The 21,434-nt window shown below is 35.1% G+C and overlaps 1 protein-coding gene across 5 annotated transcripts in view; it reads right to left on the reverse strand.

The window, feature by feature from the left end:
* SSBP2 (single stranded DNA binding protein 2) overlaps positions 1 to 21,434 on the reverse strand; it is a gene marked incomplete at its 3' end in the record, with an annotated part of 298,632 nt that overhangs the window by 214,772 nt on the left and 62,426 nt on the right. For all 5 annotated transcript variants that reach the window (XM_079918569.1, XM_079918568.1, XM_079918566.1 and 2 more), the window contains exon 2: positions 9,519 to 9,591. In XM_079918569.1, the coding sequence (XP_079774695.1) occupies positions 9,519 to 9,591 (73 nt within the window). The remainder of the gene's footprint in view (positions 1 to 9,518; positions 9,592 to 21,434) is intronic.

Raw genomic sequence — 21,434 nt, forward strand, 5'->3', positions numbered from 1 at the left:
TCAGGGAGATAATAATTTAGTAAGGAAGATAGATCATAAACAAGCAAACAAACAAAAATAGGGAATTGTATTTACATTAGAAATAGAAGGTGACAAATGCTGTGGAGGAAAACAAAACAGTGAAGGAGGATAAAGAGAAAAGGTAAATGTAAGTTATAATTTTAGCTAAGGTGATCCAGCTTTGAAAACAAACAATCCTTATGTATAAGTATATCCTGTAGTTTTTAAATAATTAAAAATATTTAACAATACTCCAATCAATAAAATGTGCCCACAGGCCCTTAACACTACTAGGAAGTAAACAACTATAATTATAGATTTCAAAAAATTCAAGGAATCCTTTCTATCACTTACTATGGAAGAAGTTATCCCAAAAGGATAAAAACCAAAAACATTTAAAAATGAAAACTCAAGAAGTGGCCCTAAATGTAAAAAAAGAAAAAAAATCAAAACCTCTCTAAGGAAGAGATGCAAAACTTAAGTGCAATTAAAATAACTGAAACTGATTACATGTTTAGAGTTCTTATGTACACAAAATATAAACCACTGGGAACCTTGACATAGACAAGTAATTTGCTCTCAAAAAACAAACGAACTTTCTAAAGATTAGAAAATTATATATGTGATAACCAGTTTTAAAAAGAGGGCTTCCCTGGTGGCACAGTGGTTGAGAGTCCGCCTGCCGATGCAGGGGACACGCGTTCGTGCCCCGATCCGGGAAGATCCCACATGCCGCGGAGCAGGTGGGCCCGTGAGCCATGGCCGCTGAGCCTGCGCGTCCGGAGCCTGTGCTCCGCAATGGGAGAGGCCACAACAGTGAGAGGCCCGCGTACCACAAAAAAAAAAAAAAAAAAAAGAGCTAAAACGTGAAACTCTAGCAATTAATGAACTTGAATTTATAAAGTCTAAATGTGATCTATGAACCAGAACATGTTATATAAATGTAAGCCAGATCCTAGCTTGAATTCTCCTAAGCAGTAACACTCAAAAAAAAATTTTTAATCTATACTACCTTTTATCCGATAATTTCAGTTGATCAATATTCTATCTTTTTGGTTCATGAAAAAATAAGGAATGGTACTTAATGAATCTTATGAGAATTAAAACTCTGATGTCCTGCTAAAGTTATAATTTAGTCAGAAACCTGTGTCTCATGTTTCTCTCAATCCTTTCTCTTACCATTTTTTCACTAGTCTTCTTGAAAGGGCATAATAATGGACCTCACAGATGTGCCCCAGACACACTAATATTCCTAACCCCTGGAATCATCCTAAGCATATGAACAGTAAGTTTTTTAAAGCAGTGTCCTTATGTTTCATCTCAGTTCATCCTGACTTTACATAATACAACTGTGAAATAATTAAAAGGAGAATGTGAGATGACTTATGAAGAGTCAAAATAGCATGACTAGCTCTCAGTGCCAGACTGTGCTGGAGGTTGGATTAGACTCACAGTCTAAATGAGTCCCACTGCACCACATCAGCTACTAAGCAGTCTCCTTCCTGTACCTTCACAACTTCCACAACCAATCATCAGCTATTTCAGGAGATAAGGTACTCTAGGAAAATAACTATAAGATTTATATTTGATATGGTCTTTCACAAGAGGAAGTCTGAAGGTAATGCATCTGTATTTTAAACAGTATTACATCTTATTATTCCTAAGAGAAATTCAAAATGTTTCACATACATCATCTTTTTCATCCTCAAACATTCTTTACTATATCATAAGTAAAGTTCATCTTTCTCACTTAAATTGCAAGTCTGTGGCAGAAACAGCTAAAACTTTGGTCCATCATACTGAAGTTAACACAAAACTCACAGTTATTCAGTGAACAACAACTACCGTTTTAGGTATTTGCAAAAAAGAGATGGTTATACATAGGAATATGTTTCCATAGTGAATGGCATTTTTTGCTTCCAAACTAATTACTACTCTAGATATTACTTGTTTAGAGAAAGCATGAGATGATGCTCAAGAAAACAGAACCTGATCTATAGAAAACTTTGGCACATTTACTGCAGCATTTTTAGAAACAATGAAAATTAGAAACAACCTGAAAAACATTCACCAATAGTGAATGTAAAATAAATTTTCATGCTTAAATACTACAGAACAGTGTGTAATCATTTAAATGAATAAGATATATCTACATGGAAAAAGAGCCATGCTATATTGGTTTTTCAAGCTGGAGATTACACAAGGTTGGAGAACAAATACATATAGTATAAAACCTTTCCTGTTTAAAAAAGAATGTGTGAATATGTACGTGTGCATTTGGGTGTACGCATATTAAAAATGACACCAAACTTACAACTATTATCTCTGGAAAAAGCTAAAGGAAGACTTTCATTTTAAAATCATATTCGCATCCACATATGTAGTTTAATTTTTTTAGCAAAAGTGTATTAATGATGGATGGGGTTGAGGAATAGCCAGAAAATACTTCTAAATGTCAACAGTCATTTTAGAAACAATTCTTCTACTATTTATGAAGAGGCATTTTCTGTTGTACTGAGTTTCATGGGCTTCAGGCTTGTTTAGGTGTTTAAGCGGCATCTATGCAAACAATCTCTCTCTCTTTGTTCTATTTTTCCTTCTTGCATTATTCCAGGCCCAATGTGTAGTCCGTAGTCCTTAGGCTTTTTGCTGTTTAATCATCCACCTCCCTTCCTTCCGACATTAGTCCAGCTAAAGGCCGTATTCTCCTGTAACCTTGTAAATCCCAAGGCCAATTCCCACTGCCATACTCTGCATCTGAGGGCCTTGTCTGTGATTATGCAGTGTCTCTATCATATGATCTAGTGTTTTCAGCATTTCTATGTAAATGCACAGCCAAACATTGAATCATGAATGAAAGGTGTATTGGCAAGAGTAAGACATGCCATATGGTTTATAACTGAAAATTATAAATTACAAACTATCACTATCTGATAGCAATTCTTCTTCTAGGAATTTATTCTATAAATGTGGTCACATGTGAAAAATTATAAATGAAACAATTTTCATTGAAGCATCATTTGTAATTGCAAAAGACTGGAAACAATCTAAATGTCCATCAGTAGGGGGCTGGTGAAATATATTACGGCACATTTCATAGAATGAAATACCCTACAACCACAAATAGAGAATTATAAATTTAATGAACCAATATAAAACAACTGAAGTCAAACAAGTGAAACAAAAATCAAAGCACAGAACAGAGTGTATAATAAAAAAACATTTGTGATACACACACATACAAACATACACACACACACACATTTACTTATCATCTCATCATCATTTGCTTCCAGCAAGGTATACTCGTCAGTTACCTATTCTCTCTCAGCCCGAAACCCACCCTTCCTATACTCCATTCTACACTTGGTGCTTGGATTCTGAAAATTACATTTCCTAGGCTCCTTGCCAGCCAGTTTCCTGTTAAGTTCTGCTATCAGGGGACACTAGTAGGAGATCAAAAGGCAGGAGGAAGAAGAGAAGCTTCCTGCCCCTGGCTCCAAAAGTGTAGTCGCTGGTTGCAGCAGGAGCAACAAAGCCGAGGTGGGGCAATTCTGGATGTCGACAGCACCTTTTTTGGGGGGTTCCAGCCTCGTCAATGTAGGACCACTTTAGACGGTCAAGAGCATCTCCAACAGCACAGCAGTTCATGTGAAGCTCAAGGGATACAAACTTTACAGAGTATTCCTAAATCCTTTCATACTTTTTGAAAACCAATATTAAAAAAATTAATACCCTGAATGGATAAAGCTAGTTCCTCTGTTAAGAAAAGAATGCATACCTATGTACACATTTGTTGCTAGACAAAATCCTGAGACTTCTAATTTAGATATAATCCACCGTTCCTACTAATTTTCTAAAACCTTCCATGTATAGAAGTATTGGTGCATCCATACAACTAAACTAAATGTTAAAAAAAGTAAAAATTTTTACATTCTAATTTAAAAAATTAAAGCTGACAGATGTATAACAGGAAGAAAAATCTGACTGTACTTTGAAGCAGATATAATCCAAAACTGTGCTGTTCAACGTGGTACTCATTAACCACATGTGGCTCTTTACATTTAAAATTAATTGAATATTCCTCAATTGCTCTAGACACTTTTCAAGGGCTCAGTAGTCACATGTGACTAGTGGAGAACTTACAGCAGAGATTAGAGATCATTTCCAAAATCATGGAAAGTTTTATTGAATAGTCCTGCTTTGCTTTAGAAGGAAGGTAGAAGTCCTCTTAAAAAGGAATATTCCTTATTGGGAAAACTCCTTGATGCATATGAAGGAAACAGGAAAGTTAAGGCAAAGAAAAGGTATCAGCCACAAGGAGGAGAAGCAGCAGGGCTGTAATACTTAGTGAGAGCAAGAAATCACAGCAAGAGAACCATACTGTCCTCCCTCCCCCTAGTAAGCCCCAGAGAGTTGGAGAGGACTTGAGACAACCTATTATATTAGGGATTAGAACTGGAGCCATTTTGCTAGAAAAGGTAACCCCAGGAGGTAGGAGGATTGTGGGCCATCCAGGTGACAGATACTTGGAGCACACACGTGCACGTAGGATATGTATTTGTACTCTAAAGAAGTAAACTACACAAGATAGAAAAGAGGGGAATTCCTTGGCAGTCCAGTGGTTAGGACTCAGGGCTTTCACTGCCAGGGCCCAGGTCCAATCCCTGGTCAGGGAACTAAGATCCCACAGCAAATTAAAAAAAAAGAAAAGAATCAGTCAAGTATTAAAATAACACCTTTCAGCACTTACCACATGCCAGGCCCTTCAAATCACTTTACATGTACTAACTCATTTAAACCTCAGCACCACTTTAAAGTATTATTATGATTATCTTCTTTTTATAATTAAGAAAACTGAATAAGTAAATATAATGTAGAACACAATTCAAATCCAGCAGTGTGGCCCTAAAGTGATTGCTCTTACCCACTACACTATGTTGCCTCCAAATTAAAGTTCAAGAAACAGGTAAGGTAAGGAAATTATTATTATTATTTTCTCTCTTCATATAGGTGGAAAAATAAACAGAACAGAATTTTGGAGTCTATGGAGTTCAATAATTTAGCATTCCTAATAAAATCTGAAGAAACAATCCATTAGATATTTTTAAGCTTCTATTTCTGGCTAACTTATTGGCTAATTTATGGCAAATAAGGGCTAGTAATACAGTATAAACAATGTAAAATTTTTAAGAAGAGAAAAAAAACCTAGATCTCTGCAACAACACTCTAATTCTTAATTTTATTTGCTACAGACACCAAGCCTCATTCTGAGGCATGAATACCATACAAAATTTCAGGAACAAGCAGGAATTATCTTTGCATAATGAAATAATATAACGCAGGAAAAGAATCATTTTTAAAGAACCCAAAATAACAAAACTTGATATAGCATTGTAAAGAAGATTTCTTAGCATTCTGTTTATAATTATTGAATACTGAAGGATAAAGAAATATAAAGCAGAGGAGGGGCTCTGTACTGAGAATATTTCTAAAGAATATTCCATTTTGTCCTCTTGGTGGTAAGAAAATGAAAAGTCATACAAACTACATTTAGGATTCAGGTAGTGGTTTAGGATCTATGATGAATCAGAGATAACAATGAGCTTTAACACAGCCTGGCTAGAGAAATGTTTTAATTTCTACTATTATCCCAGAGTTATCTCTTTTAACTAAGAAAAGAAAAATAGTTGGGCTAATAGTGCCCTACTATTGACTGATAACAAAAGCTATCAGAAGCAGTCCAATTTCTGACAGGCTAGGCCAAGGGCACTATAAGAAAGGCTAAGCCCAACTGAGAGATTAGGCTGCTGAGATACACATCTTACTTGTTCAGATGATGCCTGGAGTTCCAACTTGACCTTCTCACAACTTCATCCAGAAAGCAAACCCGTATAAATGAAAGAGGTGGCCCAGCACAGTAAATCCTGGCTCACAAGGGCTCATTAACATCATAGTCATTCATATCCTCATTCACCCTGAGGGAGAATGCCGAAATTGGAAGAAGCATTCTACTTTGCCTTGAACCAGGGTGAGAACATCGAATACTTGAGTAATTGGTGCCACTTCAGTCATTTCCTTTTTATCACAAATACCCAAACCAAATAAATAGGTCCCCCTGATTTTTAAGTTCCTTGTATAACAGTTCTGAATCAGGTAAAAATCTGGGTATAGAGTAAGAATTTAGATAAGATGGTCCTTCACTACTCAAATGACTTAAGAAGTCATTCTACAATGAGCAGCCTTAAATTTTCCAGATGATCCAAGTGAAAGGAAGAGAGAAAGCAATGCTAAATAGGGTACAGAGCTCTAAAAGATTACATTCTCCTTTCTTTGTTGTCCATAGTTAAAGAGGATGGGTACTGCCATTCACATAGGCACTGCAGTACAAATCTAAAGATGCTATTCTTTTACTTAAAAGGATAAAAGTTCTCTTTTGCCGAGAAGATAAGTCCAAGCTTCTTGGCAGAATATGCAAAGGCTTTCAGGTAAGAATGCACTATCAGCACAGAGAGGTGGAGCCCTGAGAAAGCTTTCCTAGAAAAAGCTACTTCTAAGCTAGTCAAGGAGAGAAGGGGAGGAGGTTTTAGGCAGTGAACAGCACCGAGTAATGCCCAGATGAGAGAAGGCTTCTGGTATGTATAGGCAAACACAAGCAGCTGGTATTATGGAAACTTAAAATATGAGGGAGGACTATATAGCAAGCTATTGAAATTTAACCAATTGAAATTACAGTCAACCCTCTTCTATCTGTAGGTTCCACATCCACAGATTCAACCAACCACGGAGAGAAAATACTTGGAAAAAAAATTCCAGGAAGTTGCAAAAAGCCAAACTTGACATTGCTTCCTATGGGCAACTGTTTACTTATCATTTACATTGTACTTACATCTATTACACAGCATTTGCACTGTTAAGTATTAGAAGTAACCTAGAGACGATTTAAAATACATGGGAAGATAAGTATAGGCAATGTGCAAACACTGCTATTTTACATAAGGGACCTGATCTCTGTGGATTCTGGCATCCACAGCAGTGGGGTAGGGGTTGGGTGGTCCTAGAACCAATACCCAGTGGATACGGAGGGACGACTGTATCTAGAACTCTAGGGTATACTCAGCAATGGCCTATTACAAATCTACCTCCAGACTTCCATTTTAAAATCAAGGTAATTTTGTATTTTATCTTCTATTATTTTTATTTTTAAATAACTATACAAATATATATACATATATATTTCTTGTTTTAAAAAATCCTACAAGTAAGGATAAAATTCCCCTTTGATTCCTTTAACATCCCCACTCCCACCAACAACTAGTCTGGAATGTATATTCTTTCAGACCTTCACTATACTTCACATTCATAAGTATGTACCCACAAAAATATATACGATTGCTTTATGTTCAACGATTTCCATGTAACTATTCTGGGAATCACATACACCCATCTCCAAAGTCCAGTAATATTGTGTCTTCCTGGTGACAACAGTTTAATTTCAGCTTAACTGATTCCTCATGTGAAATTGAACCAGCTTAATAATTCAGAGATATCCTCAGTTTTGTATTCCAAATGCAGCCGGAGAAAATAAAATCATGGTAAATACTTGTTTAAAAACGTGTAAATCTCTTCTGGAATTACAATTTTATTTTTACCAAGTAGCTCTAGAAAAGCTGTACATCCATTGTCCATTGAGTCAGAAGCATATCAGTACAGTATCTAGTTATCTGTTCAATCCACATAACTTATTTGAGCCCTAGTACCTGAACTTCCTTAAATAAGTTAGCAACTTTTTTCTTTTTTGATGAAGTGATTATTAGTGTTGCTTAGAAAAAATATTCTTGGGAACCCCTGAGGACTCAGAAAATTAAGCCAATCCAAAATGGTCCTTGATTTAAGGAAAGTGACCAGTAAATTCTTTTATCAAGTTTTCAAATGCATTAAAATAAAACTTGAAAATCTCCATAAGCAGATTTAGTTTCTTTTAAATATAAGTTGGCAGTGATTAAGAATATAATTATTAAAAGCATCCTCTTTGCAATCTCAGTCACTTTATAATATCAAACAGTGAATGTGACTCAGAAAGGTTATAGACCAAAGTCTTCTAATTAATTATTTAATGAGATATGGATACGTTAAACTTCTGTTTTGATTTAAATAAACTTTGAAATCACATTTTTATTACATTGCATACATTACTTCTGTAGTAAAACAACTGACTTCTTAAGTTCTGAGCATACCTCTCAATTTTCTTACTTGCAAACAGGCCCTAACAGTTCACATATATTAATTAATTAGATAAAAGATTGGGGGCTACATGTGTTTGTTTACTTGTGTGCTTGTTGGAGGATAGTGAATCTCAAGAAGGCTGTACCTCAAGCAGGGCACTTTGGTCAAGGGGTTGCCTGTCATATCCCTGATCTGAAAGAGGCAAACTAGTGAGATCACTAAAGACAATGTAATTTTGATCAGCACTGTCCCACAAAAACATAAACATATGCCACATATGAGAGCCACAGATGTAATTTAAAATTTTCTAGTAATTACATTAAAAAAGAAAAATAATGTTAGTAATTTTATTTTGTCTAATATATCCAAAATATTATCATTTCAATGTGATCAAAAATTTTAAATTATTGATACTTTATATTCTTTTGTTCACACCAAGTGTTCAAAATCCAGTGTGTACCTTCATACTTACAGCACTTCTCAACTGCATTAGTCATATTTCAAGTGCTCAAAAAGTCATATCTGGCCAGCGGCTACTATACTGGACAGCACAGATATAGAGGGGAAACCAGGGGCTTTGGAATTAACCTAAGGTTTGAATTCTAGTTCCATAACTTACTAAGCTATGTGACCATAAGCTAGTAATATAAACTCCCTGAGCCCTGTAGTTCTTATCAGTAAATCAGGAATAATACCATATGCCTTGCAAATTTCTTATAAGAACTATAGATAATATAATATTTATTATAATTATAGATAATATGCCTGGCATATATATAACTCAATAAAATCCTCCTCATCCTCATCATTATATAAATTAGGGAAGGAAAAAGTAACATTGTATGAGAGCTCAAAGTTTAAAATATTGTGACGGAGAAAAATAGAAAGAGAAACAAGAACTTGAAGCAAGATTATCAAAATGTTTTCTAAGGGAAGTTTCAGCCGTCAATCCACTATTATCCACACAAAATAAAAACCATATTTTCCAAAATTGTGAATAATGCCAAAATAAGATATTGCTAAAACTAGAGATATGATGGTGTTTAATGGTTCTATTTCTACAGGGAAAAAATGGCTATAAAGTTGAGTAGAAGGTTATTCGCATGGACATGGAATTTTGGGATACTAAAAATGCTTACAAACAATCTACAAAGAGTATATTATGCATTCTGATAACTGAGCATTCATTATATAATACATAATGATATTTTTTTCATATAATTGTTACAGTATATTTTTCATTCACTTACACAGGATATCAAAATACAATGCAGAAAATATACAAAACATACCTCTGATAAAAATGTCTGGGCCGATTTCTGAGCTCCTACATGGAGCAGATATTCATATACGTAGAGTGCTAACCTGTAAAATGAATAAAATATTTATTGAGAAGAGGTATATTTAAAATTCATTCTTTAAATAATGCACACACCTTTTCATTACAGAAATATTTTTCACAATAACAGTGACAGAAAATCAACTCTTCCAACATCTTTTCAATGGGAGTTTATACACATATGTTCAGAAAGAACTTTAATTAAAATAGGACGCAAAAGAATAAGACACATAATATCTTCTCTTGGCAAGAAACACCTAAATATGGATTTTTGTCTTGGATCATCTAACTTATCAAGCCCTCAATTCCCTTTGTTATACCTAATATGAATTACTAACTTAAAACCAAACATTAATAATTCCCATAACCTACTTGAAGGTCTAATTATTAGTAAAACAAATGAATTAAGTTATTGGACCTTTACAACAACACTATATCCTTCCAACTTTCTGGTGAATGTTAACATAAACTCCAGCTGTTTACATATCCGTATGCCAAAATGGGTGTTGAATGTCCAATTTTAATATATTTGTTCAGGCACTCTCTCCTTATTCTTTAGTTTAGATTGTTAAACCAATAATATTTTAGTTTAAAAGAAATTCAAATGAACAGCAAATCACAGCATTAAGTAAACTTTAAAGATACCAGATTATATTAAGCATTTGGGTGCTTATAGTTTAAAGGTTAACACAGAAGTAAATATAAATTTATCACTCAGATACAGAATATTAAGTATGCACTATACATTTATACTACTCTCATTATCTTGTGGATTCAGAATTTTAAGCTACACCATGTGGCTCAATTTTAGTTAAGCTGTTAACAAAATATTATTCATAAACCCAAATTAGTCTGAGGCAGTATTTTTAATAATATCTTGGACTGATGCCTGGATAGCTCACAACAGTTCAGTTTCTGCTACACTGTATTTACCAATATTGAGCCAGGTTTACAGTAAACAAAACAATGTAACAATAACCACAGTTCTGTAGAGCTACTCCATTTCTCTTGCCAAGTGAATTTATGATTATTAAAGACTGATGGCATTTGCAAAACTGAATATTTTCCCAAAAACATAACATGTATTTGTCATGAAAAGGGAAAGCCTGTATATAATCACTTGCTCTGTCCATTTAATTCTTTCTCCATTCCCAAACTACCAAACTCTTAAGATGAGAATTATTCTGTAGTTACTAAGCACCATGAGCAGACATCTGTTAAAGTTACTCATAGATGAAAATATGTTGTTGACGGTGAGTATACGAATATAACTTAGAAACATCTCCCATTCTCTTCAAGTTGAATGCCACTTCCTGGATCAGTGCTTCTCAACTCTTTCTCTACTCTAACACATGTAGTATGTCACATCCCTGTGTGATGCTCCCTGAGGAAGGTTCATACCCCAAAGTATGTCATATGGGATATTGGAATTGAAATGTTCCTGTAGTTTCAAACAAACAAACCCAACTGGTGATTCTTATCACACATTCTTCAAACACACATATCCCACATACTCTTGTCTCTCACTAACTACTTCCAAACCCATCACATGATTCCCCGACCATGATGGCAGATTTCACCTTGAAAAAAAAAAAAAATTTTGTGAATTTCTCCTGGAGAGACTGAAGCCTCAAAATTGCCTGCCAGTGGCAGTGTGGCCCTACTGCGTACGGCCCTAGAGCCTCAGGTTATTCCTTGTGGGTTGTAAAATCTTGGACCTAGAGCCAAACCAGTGGTGCAGTCTGGACAAGAAAGCCAGGCCTAAGTCAAAGGCTCAGCAGTAAGGATGTTCCACCAAGCCTGGAGAAGTTGGAAGTGAGAGGCACTGAGTGAAGCAGAGGCACTGTGGTGGGTCTGGGGAGGGGGGGGGGGTGCAATAACAGAACAGACCCCAGAACAGTCAAGGCCAGAGCACAACTGTTGCTGTGTCCTTGCAATAAACACCATTCCTTAAAGTTAAGCAAGCCACTTCCTTGTAATCTCTTCTTTGTAATATTAAAGGAGATAATATATTTCTTCTATGTTTTCCCCCAATTAATTAGGGAGCAAAAAGTATATCTCTTTACAAGTAGAATTTAAAGCAACAATGTTCAGGACAGTGATTCTCAAAGACATATTGGCGGAGGCACAAAATCAATGGGGGGAAGCGGTTTCAAACCGCAGAACTAAAGATTTTGAAGTATCTTCCTAGGGGTGTGCTTGTCCTCCTACCCTTAGAATCTGAGCTGTAGCAGGACATCATATTGTTATCAACAGGATGATAAAATGGGACAGGGCTGAGAAAATCTATCTATAACACTGCCTCATATATCCATGTTCTGTAACTCCCTTGAACAAAATGAACGCTTCCCAGGCAGTCAGGACCTACTCCAGAGAGAGTGGCAGGGAGCATCATATCGGTGAACAGTTAATCAACTCTACTGCCTTGATGACTCCAGAATACATCACTAGCAAACCTCCAACATTTTAACTACTACCTCTGTGCATAGGATTTTCCAAACCTATGTCTTTAGCCCTATCCTCTCTACCAAGCTCCAAACCTGCTTCTCCAAATTACTGTTTGAAATTTCTAGCAAGATAGCTCTCTCTTAACTTGACCATGTCCAGAGTTAAATTCACCTTCTCCCTCTATTTACAGTACCTGTGCTCACTTTCAATGAAATATAATTTCTGAGTCTCAGTTTCCTCATTTGTAAAATGGGAAGGATACTTTCCTTGTAGTATCGTTGAAAGGATCAGAGAGCACAGTAAATAGTAACAATGACTGCAACAGTTTCAGCTAATTCTGTTACACATTATATTACCAAGTCACATACTGGATTCCAACACCACAGCCTCTCTCACATTTGCCATTCCTTTCTAACCTCCCTCCTGCTCCTGAAGAACCAGTAGGAGCCACAGCAATAGGAGTATTTGTTCAACCTTCAGATACAGATACTGTGTATTTCCCATTAGCTGCCTACAATAGAGGCATTAGGGCCACCAGAAATAAGAACCTCCAGAAGGTTCTGGGGGAAGAGCCCTGCAATAAATTATCTGTGTATGAATACAAATGATTCCAGGGGAGTGAGGACAGACACTTGTCCATCCGTGCAGATGAATCATAGCATGGTCCCTTACCTAGCGACAGGAGATCATCAAACATTTTATTCGGATTCAATTTCTACTGGACAGTGAAAATTTAAAAATAAATATTGAATATACAAATATTTAAAATGTGTACACTCTCATATTAACATTTTCATTTTCCTTTTTAGGATCTTTAAGAAATTTAACTACTTTTGATAAAGTACAGAGTGCCTATTTAATCTAGTGGCTTATAATGTGATCCAATTACACAGAAAAAAATTAATAATCATGCAGTAAGAGTTTGTTTGCAGAAAGTAGACATAGACTTTTTTTTAAACATTGATTAATGAAAAAGCATATCAGTGATTCATGGATCATATATGCCTTTAAATTATCTTCATTTCATTCTAAATTTCAAATAGATACCAACGAATGAGTTAACAAAATCATGACCAGGAATTCTAGAGAGGAATGCAAAGCCAGAATGCAAAATGTATCTGAAACAGCTCAAGACCTTCTGTACTCCCTGGTTACTGCAGGCTCTTAAGTTTTAAAAGTAAGAGCAAAGGTAGAGGTTAAAATGGGAAGAGAACTGAGAATAGCCAAAGCCTGAGCCCACCTGCCACTGCCCTCAACACAGTAATTACATATCACCTACACATGTGATGCACACTCAACTCACTGTCCCTCAGTTACACACATATACACTCATGGGTGCCATCGAAGGCAGAACGGAAAAGTCAACCACCACTGATAAAACTTCACAATTCAAATTCTATCAATCTCCAATTCTGATAGGGTCAAATCTATCGATATTTCAACTAGACTTCATGGATTCAAAATCTCTAATAAATTTGGATGTTGACCAGTCTACAGTTTAACTTTTTAACCTATTTACAAAAGGAAAGGGGGAAATCCCACTCACTTTATTTTGCACATGATTCTAACAAAAGTGGATTTTTTTTGTTAATTATAAAATATATAATTAGAAGGGAATTAAAGATATATAAAAATGAAAAGAACACAGAAAGATGTTAAACCTCACTACCCCCCACCGAAAAACCCCAAATGAAATTAAAAAGCAATAATGAACTGAGAAAATAGGATATACGATCAATAGGACAACAAAAGGCTAATATGCTTAATATACAAACAGCTCATATAATATGTCCTGCCAGAATAAGACCTTAATGTTTAAATAATGAGCAAGGATGGACATTAAAGGTCAAATAAGAATGGCTACCTATGGCCAGTAAATAATCCTAAGGAAAAATATTCAACCTCCCAGCCATAAACAATATTTTTAAATTTCACCAAATAATGTACCAAAGACTCTAAAAACATTAAAGCATTCGGTGCCTAAAGGATAATATATGGACGTGTAAATGGTACAGCTTTTCAAGAAAATAACATGGTGAGGTGAAAAGGTAAGTGAATGAGTAAAAAACACAAGTGTAGAATAGCTTGTACAGTACGCTCCCATGTACATGACACATATATTCTTCCAGAGGTAATTCATATACATACAGGCACAGCAGCAACAAGTGTCACTCCCCAGGCTTCCCCCTCTGGTGGAAACATATGTATCCAAACAGTATCTTTTATTGAAGGGGTTTTTTTCCTAGGGAGTGGGAGCTTAGGATAAGAGGCAGACTTTTTCTTTTTTTTTTTTAAAGAGGCAGACTTTTTTTACTGCATAAACTTTCTTCTGTTTGATTATTTCCCCGTACTTCTTCTATTACCTATTTTAAAAGAAATAAACAAGTAAATAGGAAAAAATAATAAAACTTTATGACCTTTGACCCAGTAATTTCTATTCTAAAATACTATTTTAAAGAATTAATCAGAAATCCAAACAATTTATAATGAAGCTCGTGGCAAAATTATAGCAGTGAAAAACTGGCAACCTAAATATCTGATAAAAGAGGAATAGTTTACATGCAGGTGATGGGAAAATATATTTTTGAAGATGTTTAATGAAGAAATGTTCATAGTTCATTGTTAAAAGTGTGAGCATATATACACAGAAATATACATACTGCATTGAGAAAAAGAGTAGAAGGAAATATGAGTTATAGCTACTGGCAGAAATATTAATAATAGTAAGAAGCAACAGATGAAGTCCAACTAGTATGGATGTAGCAGAAAAACTAAATAAAGCATAAAACCAGTATGGTCTAATCAGAGTAAGAGCTAACATCCCCACGCCTCCTTCAGAAGGCCTGAGGACAACTCTTGTTAAAGCACTGTCCTCTAATTAACAATCATAATGGTAGCTTTGTGTCTCCAGTAAAAGATTAAATTTTGTGCCACTCATACTATACAAAAATCTAAGATATCTGGCTAGATAAAAATATTAAACACTTTTTCCCAGTTTGTTGTCTGACTTAATTTTGGTTAGGTTTTTTGGGGGTGGGGGAGAACAGGGAAGGGGGGACACATTCAGATACTTTTGATTAAACTTTAAAGATAGAAATAACTAATATGAAAGTAAAAATGCTAACTAAACCTTATAGATAGATGGGGAGAAGCAATAACAAACATCACAGATAATTTTAAAATGTGGAAAACATTAAACGTTATTGGGAATCAAACAAATATACATTAAAGCAACAATGGGATTTAAATTCTCACTTAAATACATAATATGTAAGAAAATGTATATTCAAATACTGCTCATGGCAATAAACTAGTATAGCTCTTTTCAAAACCAATTTGGCAATAAGTATACGTCAAAAGCTTGCTAAGAAAAGTTCACACACTTTGACCCAATAATTCCATTACTGGGAGTCTAGCCTAAAGAAATCATCTTAAATGTAGAAAAGCTTAATGCACAAAAATTTTTAACCAAAGAACATGTAGAACAATCAAAATAAAAAGAAAAATGGCTGGATTTATAGTAAAATATTTTGCATTAATTTCAGGTTTGAAAATATAACTCAGAATTTAGATATATTCATTCAACAAGCACCTGAGAGACTTCCCTCTGCTTAATTCTTGAACTTTAAAATGTGAGAAAATGTCATAACTGTACCACCAAATAAAATTATTTCAAATTTACCTTGTGAAAATTACAAAATCTAACAAAGAAACAAATTTTTACCATTCATGTGAACAACATCTGTTACATGCTTGTCAAGAGGTATCATCTAACAGTACTAAGACAGTTAAGTATTTAATAGCACATCTACAACACATAATGTCATTTGGAGTCTAATTGCAGCAAATTCTCAACTACACTTGTAAATAAGGACTTCACAGTCTGGAAAAGGGGTAAAGAATTTACTTTACCCCTAATCTAGCTAATCTACCCCTAATCTAGCTATCTAATTTGAGATTAAATCTCTTGCTCTGAAGGAAATGGTAGAAAATAAGGAACTATGGATAACATATGAAAAAGGTTTTAAAGACAGTATTGTTAATTTGCAAAAAAGTTCTCCAAGCTACACATAAATAAAAGGTGAATACTACCTATAGTTCAGAGCTAATTCCTAACTCTCTCTCTCTACATACACATATATGTACATATGTCAATATCTATACATGTGTGTATAATACATCTATATAAAACAAATCATTATTTCACAAAAGTCAGTCAATAAAAATGACCTAATGTGTTTAATCTGAATTTATAGAACAGTTAAAATGGATATGACTGTTTAAATCATAGAAAGAATTTTTTAAATCTTGTGAACAGGATTCATCAAAAGTTTTCTTTATATTACACATGCTAGTTATAATAACACAATTTAATGTTCATAAAACTTTTCAGGAATGTGTGCCACTTGTGGATAACATTTAATCATGCCTCACAATATATTCCTATGAGGCAGAGTTATGAACTATGTATAAACATTATTAGGTAAGTACTCATACAATGAAAAGTCCAACTACCAATAAACAGCTATGTCTGTCAGCCTGGCCATGATATCCTATATCTACTTTTCACACATTTACCTATTAAATAACCTGTCTTTGGCATGCCATTCTTTTAATATTCCAAAAAGATACAGTGTTGAAACTGAAAAGCAAGAGAAAGTAGCCATTTAATATGAGAAAACATACATCCATCCTAAATTTCAGTGATGAAAACCGATTTCACCATCTTCTTACATTTAGCAAGGAAAAAGGAAAAAAAAAAAAGATTCAAACATAAAGCCTTCAAATTAACAAATCCCCACCTGTAGTTTTAAAATTCTTTTGGTTGATTCACTATATGTGCAAAGGTAGAGGGAAGACACAGTAGGAGAATTAACTTCAAAAAACAGCTGGTCCTAATTTCTCTTGAAATTAAACTACTACAACACATTTTGTCTTGTTTATCTCTGTATCTCCAGCACCTAAACTAGCGAGTACCCAATAAATATTTTTTAATGAAGGAATGACTCTCTTAAGCCAGGCATAAGGCACTTACAGAATCCTTTGGTTTCCTCTAGTCAAGGCATTCAAAGGGGAAGCGTAAGGAATCTCCTTAGGTACCTACTTTAGCATTGACCTCCTCGTAGTATCCTTAAGCTTCAGCCTCTCAATAAAATACTATCATTTAACAGCATGAATGTTACTAAAACAATTCCTTCACACTGATTCCTATCTCTATATACAAAGGGTAATTTTTTAAAGAAATAAATTAATCCATTTAGTTGTGGGTGGTAGATATGTTTTGTTATTTTTAATAAAACAAATCCTCAAAAGACAATAACCTCTCTCTCGCTTATATCCTTAAAGGAAATAAATCAAGGTTAGGAAATAAACAATAAAAAGATTGTAGAGGGCTAGAAGAGGGCTATTTTATAAAGAATGGTCTAGCTGTTACATTTAGCACTGGTGAGTAGTATGTGCTGCAAAATGCTACATCCAAAATCCACTCCCCATCTTTTGTCCTTAAATCCCAACGTCATTAACTCAAGAAGCTGCAGACATAGAGAATTTAGAACAGATTAAGTTCTCCTAACGCACAGTAAAAAGTCATGTGGGATCTAGATTCCTACCCACTGCTATATTTAAAATGGATAACCAACAAGGACCTACTGTATAGCACAGGAAACTCTGCTCAATATTATGTAACAACCTAATCAGGAAAATAATTTGAAAAAGAATAGACACATGTATTTGAATAACTGAGTCACTTTGTTGTACACCTAAAACTAACACAACATTGTTAATCTACTATACTCCAATATAAAATAAAGTTTAAAAAAAGTCATGTTGGATTTAGAAAAAAGAACTTTCTTATTCCTGATCCATTGTATAATTCCACTGTTGACTAATGACACGTATCAGTATCCATATGTGTCTCCTAAGTGGTAAAATGCCAAGAGTTAGCTGGATCACAGCTAGCTAACAAGTAGCAAGGAGCATTTGGCAGCCACCGAGAGACTGCTCATGGGATTGTAAGTAGTTTAGCAATGAAACTAGATCAGCCTGATCAAATTTTCAACAGAGCTTACAACCTGGTGCTAAGGAGGTGTGAAAAATTAGAAATCTGTTTCTAACATTGTCTTTTTAAAGTTCTTCATCATTAACATTGAAGCTAAAAAACACATTTAGCATGTCAAAAACTGTGTCTATGCAACCGCCCAATAATATTAATATCCAGCCTTTGCTTCAAATTCACTTAGTCTATTTTTTATACTCTCAATGTCAGTTTTAGAGAATAGATACCTGATATGCATAAAGATATTGAAGATACTAAACAGAATTAAATGTTCTGGTGCAGAGATAATTGCATCAGTTAAGACTGACAGGGAAAGGAGTGAAAGATTTAACAATTATTAAATAGATAGCTGGGCATAAAAAATATTACGTTGCCGATGTGTCATTGATGTCATAAATGACAGACAAGTAATGCTTGGGAGTATGGATTTGGAAATAAATGATTTGATGTGCTTAGAAATAAAAACACTTGCCTTGGGCAGACAGGCAAATTCATGATTAAAATGACTATCAATAGAGAAAATAAAAAGGCTAAGATATAAAAATAAGAATTAATTTAAAACTAATCAAGAGTTTATAGAAATATGGTTATTTGTAAAATTTAGTAAAACTTTCCATCCATTTTTAAAAATAATTGTTCTTGCTATAATCTCCCATTTGATCTTTTTTCATAAATTTATTTATTTATATGTATTTAATTTTGGCTGCGTTGGGTCTTCATTGCTGCACGCGGGCTTTCTCTAGTTGCGGTGAGCGGGGGCTACTCCTCGTTGTGGTGCACGGGCTTCTCACTGCGGTGGCTTCTCTTGTTGCAGAGCACGGGCTCTAGGCACGCGGACTTAGTAGTTGTGGCGCACAGACTTAGTTGCTCCAGGGCATGTAGGATCTTCCCAGACCAGGGGTCGAACCCATGTCCCCTGTATTGGCAGGCATTCTTAACCACTGCACCACCAGGGAAGTACTCCATCCACTCTTAGAGCTAAGCTATATACATTGGAAATATAGTACTGGGTATACTTGATAATAGCACTTAGTCCATTTCAATCCAGCTTGAAGATTATACATTATAGCCACGCTCCCACCTGCCCATGGAAACTTGATATATATTGTCTGATATACATAGTTCTGTTTGTGTCATCCTTATAGAGAGTAGATTTTCTTTTATATCCACCCAGAATACTAGTAGCTTCCTAACACTTGCTGACTAACCTTGGGAGTCATCTCATACTCAATTTCAATGTATTAACATCAAAATTAACACCAGACACCAGACTTCCACTTATGCCATGGAGGAGTAAGTGGGACTGAACTTGCCCTCTTGCTGCAGACAACTAGAAAACTGGATATATAAAACAACTGGTTTTAGAAACTGGACAACAGGCAGTGCAGGCCTGTAAAACTTGAGAAAAGAGGAACATACAAGATTTGAGTCCTATCATAACCCTAGTTTTCTGCCTGAAGGCACATTCCAGAACAAAGTACAAGAAGGGAACAAATCCAAATACAGCACAGTGGTCTCAAGTTGAAGAGATCAAGGGATTAAACTGGGGAGGATTGAGGCAGCTGGAATTTGTGGGCAGAGTATCAGACAGGAGGGGGCTACACAGCAAAACAACTCCAACAATCTGCATAGGAATCCCTTTGCCCATGTATAGGGTAGAACCCCACCAAGCCAGGCAAAGAACTGTTGCTCACAGAGGGCTGGGAAACCACTAACTACTCACAGGAGAAACTTCAAGAACACTACTCACAATGAACACCAACAGCATTCGGTAGAGACCCACGGGCCACACTTTGGAGGTAGGACTAAACTAGTCCTAAAGTAAAAGTAGACTTACCCTAACCATAGTGTGTAATTTTAACAACCCAAATAAGCTTTTAACAACATGCAGTGTAGCCAGATTAATTTGTCTAGAAAGTAGCTTTAAGTAAAGATAAATATTATTTAAAAAGTGATACCAAGTATCAAGTCAGAGATATCAAAATAACTTTCAGGTTGGTGAATGACATGGCCACTGAGGGCAAGGGGAATATGGGAAATCTCTGTACCTTCTGCTCAATTTTGCTATGAACCTAAAACTGCCCTTTTTAAAATAAGTATTTTTCAAAGAATTTACAAGGGGTAATGGGGCTTCTTACTTCCCTCTCTCTACTGTTCTGTGTTTTGCAAATTCCTATAATCAAGAAAAAATTATTTTAAAACTTAGTCATCAGTTCATATCTCCTTCCCCAAGCTAATTTTAAATTATTATCTATGTGTAACATTTTCCTCAAGTACAAATGAACAGTAACAGTTTACTCTAATAATAAGTTAATAACCAAGAAAATATCTTCTTTATAAATAATATAAATTACATATCCCAAGAAATTAAGATGAGTGGAAAACATTTAAAAGCAGTCTAATGTTTTTCCTCTTGCTACTAAGCACTGAGAATAACTTACTCAGAATTTCTTCCAGGCTTTACGATTTTTTTTTCTTTTTTCACCTCATGCAGAAGTTTATTGTAGAACTGAAAATAAATTGCATCATTTAAAATCTCTCTCTTCTACTTATTTACAAAACAGAAACAGACTCACAGACTGTGAAAGCAAACTTATAGTTACCAAAAGGGGAAACGTGGTGGGAAGGAATAAATTAGGAGTTTGGTATTAACATATACACACTACTACATACAAAATAGATAATCAACAAGGACCTACTGTATAGCACAGGGAACTCTGCTCAGTACTCTGTAATAGCCTATATGGGAAAAGAATGTGAAAAAGAATGGATATATTCATATGTTTAACTGAATCACTTTGCTGTACACCTGAAACTAACACAACATTGTAAATCAACTACACTCCAATGTAAAATAAAATATAAATTAAAAAAAAAACTCTCTCTCCTTATTTCTGTCTTTTAAAGAGTGCACATAGCAGAAGCTATATGTATAGGCAGCACCTCCTCATCATAAGTCATCATTTCTCTGCCCAGCAGGTCACATGACAGGTGGTTGCAACCCACGCCACAGAGCCAAGTCTAAGATCAGCAGTTCAGGATCTACCTTCCTTTCTTAGGCTCTTCAAACTTGGGATCACAGACGTGAACACTTCATTCTGACCAGGTTTTAGTAACCTGTATCCCCCACAAGTTTAGGGAACTGTAAATCCTCCAATATCCTTCTATTCCCTGCTTCATGAACATTAATAGTCTCCTCACTAAAAGTCTGAGGCTCCCTGATGTGGACTGAAGTCACTATAGCTTACTTCTCTACCCTCAGGACTTCTAAGGAGTCCATGAATAGAAATGAGAAGAACTTGATCTGACATTCTTATTTTTCTTAATGCTTCCTGTTAATTCTCTTTTCTAATCTTTGCACATGCT

The sequence above is a fragment of the Stenella coeruleoalba genome, assembly GCF_951394435.1.
Source record: "Stenella coeruleoalba genome assembly, chromosome: 3".
In the NCBI taxonomy this organism is placed as follows: Eukaryota; Metazoa; Chordata; class Mammalia; order Artiodactyla; family Delphinidae; genus Stenella; species Stenella coeruleoalba.